The 3806-nt window shown below is 41.7% G+C and overlaps 1 protein-coding gene across 1 annotated transcript; it reads left to right on the forward strand.

Moving 5' to 3' along the window:
• The first annotated feature begins 1120 nt into the window (after nucleotides 1-1120).
• LOC103991972 (putrescine hydroxycinnamoyltransferase 1-like) lies at nucleotides 1121-2666 on the forward strand. Its single transcript, XM_018828992.2, has 2 exons — nucleotides 1121-1577; nucleotides 1645-2666. Exons 1-2 carry the CDS (start codon nucleotides 1176-1178, stop codon nucleotides 2536-2538), a joined length of 1296 nt encoding a protein of 431 aa, XP_018684537.2. The 5' UTR covers nucleotides 1121-1175; the 3' UTR covers nucleotides 2539-2666.
• The last annotated feature ends 1140 nt before the right edge of the window (nucleotides 2667-3806 follow it).

The raw sequence follows: 3806 nt of genomic DNA on the forward strand, positions 1-3806 counted from the left end.
TTGTTTCCATAGTATTTCTATCCTCTTCTTTCTCATATTTTTCCAACAATTCACATACGGTGGGTGCGTCCAATTAAGAATATAACATGTTATGTCTATGTGACAGGCTACGTTATCGTAATGTCACCCATCACATTGAAGTGGTGGGGGACTGTAGCGATAAAAATTAGGTGTGTCGGCGAGCGTGTGGTTTCGGGAAGAGGCAATTCGAGCTCCTGCAGTGCAGTGATTTTGAAACAAGATCGAGCTGTGAAATCATATTTCCCAGTAAAACATACGATAATACATAAACGCCAATCACGTATCCTTCTGCAGAGTGAAAGACAAAAGCGTGATCAGTGTCCTGCAATCGATTTCTTTTATTACAAATGAGAATAATAATGCATCGATTTTTGACCACATAGTAAAAAGAAGGGCCACTGGTTTTAGTTAGTCATCTGACAGATGCCATTGTCATTTTATCGAATGTCCTTATTATCATTGGATTTTTATCATCATATGACGCTCTTCAAATTCTTTTTCACAAAATATTTATTATAAGTTTTTTTTATTAAAAAAATAGTAATAAACTTAGGAATCATATCCTTGTGATTATGTGGAACTTTGAGCTTGTTTAGTAAAAAGTTTGAAGTTACATTCGGTTCGAAAAAATTAATAATTTGATAGTTAATTATCATGAATTCTCAGAAGGTAAAAGATAGTATTAATCAATTTAAAATTATATTCTAGTTTTTTTGGGGAAAGTTTTAGTTAGTTTAATTATTATTAAAAAGAAAAGTTACTCAGTTATGCATAAAATTGAACTAAGTTATGTTGGAAGTACTCTCGATCATAGAATCTATTAAAAAAAACATAATAATAAATTTAATTAGATTTGATTCATGAGTTTTTTTTTTTATTTTTAAAAAAAATCCCTAAATAAAACGAATAGAAGAAGACACTGTCGTATAAATCTATGGTCTTTACCATAGATTTGATCAGAAGATTCGTTTGCTGCTGGCCCATGTGATAGCTGTTCATAGGTTGGTGAAGCAGTACGAGGAAGGCAATAAATTGGTGTCCGGAAAAGTAGTGAACGAGAAAGGCTGTATAGATTGGAGTGCCTTGCATCGTCTGTGAGCAGGCAAGTGCAAAGACTATTCAAAGGGAGTAAGTGAAGAGAGTGAGAAAGAATAATGGAGGTAGAGATAGTGGAGTCGAGCTTTGTCGTTCCCAGCGAAGACACCCGGAAGCACAGTATCTGGCTCTCTAATCTGGATTTGTTACTCGCCCCGAGTAGTCACACGCCAACCATCACCCTCTTTCGACACAACGGTGACCCCAACTTCTTCTCTGTGGAGATCCTGAAAGCGGCCTTGGCCAAGGCCCTGCTCCATTTCTACCCCTTGGCGGGCCGGGTCGCCGTCGGTGAAGACGGCCGGCTTGAGATCCAGTGCACCGGCGAGGGAGTCCTCTTCGTGGTGGCTCGATCGACCTGCACCTTGGATGTCCTCAACGACTTCACGCCGTCGGAAGAAATGAGGCGGCTTTTCGTGCCCTCGTCCGATTGGAATGATCACATGTGCATCATGCTTCAGGTCAGTTGTTTCCACTGCATATTGGTCTTCATTCCTACACTACTGGAGTGTGCATGCATATGTGTAGGTGAGTTTCTTCGAGTGCGGTGGGGTGTGCTTGGGCATCGCCGCGCACCACGGCGTCGTGGATGGCGTCAGCGCGCTCCATTTCATCAACACATGGTCCGACATAGCCCGAGGAGCTGAGGGCACCGTGGTGGTATCCCATGACCGCACCCTCCTCCGCGCTAGGTCCCCTCCGACCGTCCCCTTCGAGCACTTTGAGTACCAGTGCTGCAACCCAAGGCGTCAGCTCTCCACCACCATGGCTGCCAAGCTCAAGTTATCCAAAGACCAGCTCACTTCCCTCAAGACCAGCATAGAATTAGGCAGCGGGCGACGCATTTCCACCTTCGAAGCAGTCACGGCGTACGTGTGGCGGTGCGCATGTAAGGCGCGCCAACTGGAAGCAGATCAGGAGACCCGGCTATACTTGCCCGTTGACGTGCGTAGCCGCCTGAAGCCGTCGCTTCCCCCTGGCTATTTCGGCAATGCCATCGTCCGGACGTCTGTGGCCGTAGCAACCGGGGAGATCGTATCCAGTCCCCTGCAGCGGACCGTCGAACAAATGCACGACGCAGTTGTCCGCGTGGACGACGAGTACATCCGGTCTATCATCGACTTGCTGGAGTTGATGAAGGATATCAGGGACATAGATTTGGGTTCATGGCAGGAATCACAGAACGACGTCTGGGTCACCAGCTGGCTGCGGCTGCCGGTGTACGAGGCGGACTTTGGGTGGGGGAAACCGGCGTTCATGGCGCGCGCGTTTGTGAACCTCAAGGGAATGCTGTACATATTGCGCAGTCCAGAAGGCGATGGGGGGATCACGTTGATAATGACGCTGGAAGCCGAGAACATGCCGCGGTTCAAGAAGGTGTTCATCCAGGAATTGGACTGTTTGAAGCAAGCTGGTGCATAAACCAGACTTACATTATCGTGTGGAGAGCGTCGGCAGTCTTCACATATCCCGTTAAGAACTCGACTTTCTATCTTTGTTTGTTTCTTCTGTATTCTCGTACTCAATTAAGTATTTGCATCATTACTTTTTGCAATAATTTCTGAAAAAACTCATAGATTAATATTAAAAAAATACGTTAAAAATTAATATAACATTTAAATAACTTGCTGTCTCTGTTGACTGCACTGCAGGGAACTAATGTTAGGAACCTTCTCGTTAGCGAGTATTTTCCTATCGTAGAAACCAAGCTATTGGCTTAAAGATTTCACTCTACACAATTTGAATCAGTAAATGGTCCAATATCTAATTTTAAAAAATCCATCAATATATTTTATGTTGTTAAAACTGAATCAATAATGCTATTTGATTCTAGAAAGATCATTATCTCATTGTCTTATCAATCGTATGATTTTTTTTCTTCTCGTAATCATTTGGGTACCCGAAACAAATAATATCACCCTTCGTTTTTAACACTGTAAATGAAGCTTACTGCCTTAGATATATAACTTAGATCAACCACAACAAACTAACATATCCTATAAAGAATAATGACAAAAATTAAGTTTCAAAGTTAGATAGGAACTAAAGAAACAAAATGACTATCCTACTATAAGACACCTCCCTATTTGATATTTCTCATGGAGATTCTTTTACCCATCTGAGTAAAGAAAGAATTTAAAAAAATTTATGCTATGATAAAAGAAATGTGACACTTAGACAATCAAATACCACATTACCATTAGTTCCACACCGGTAGTGCATAATTTGGTATCGCCCACGTGGACCCAGGCAAGCAGACATGACGATGCAGATGTGGAACTTCAAATCCGATGTGGCGCGTAGTACACATGTAGCGGGCAGTCGCTCGTCGCCCCCTCCGTACGAACGACATCATCACAGTATAGTCATCTTAGAAAGGTATACACAAAGGAGCCTTGTACATCTTGCGCAGCGCAGATGGTGGGATTACACTGATGCTGACACTGGAACCCGAGAACTTGTCATAGTTCCAAAAGGTGTACACAGAGGAGTTACCTGATGTTGAAACTGAAAGTAAGATTTGAGTATAGATGTATTGGAAAATATCTTTAGTATTTTGGAATCCTATAGGAAAATGTTATAATCGATATATTTTGAAATAAAGTAAAATATTAATAAATATATATACACAAATAAAATATTATCATTATATTTATTGATAAAATTAAAATTTTTATCATGTGATATCA

This window comes from Musa acuminata, chromosome BXJ1-7 (genome assembly GCF_036884655.1).
Source record: "Musa acuminata AAA Group cultivar baxijiao chromosome BXJ1-7, Cavendish_Baxijiao_AAA, whole genome shotgun sequence".
In the NCBI taxonomy this organism is placed as follows: Eukaryota; Viridiplantae; Streptophyta; class Magnoliopsida; order Zingiberales; family Musaceae; genus Musa; species Musa acuminata.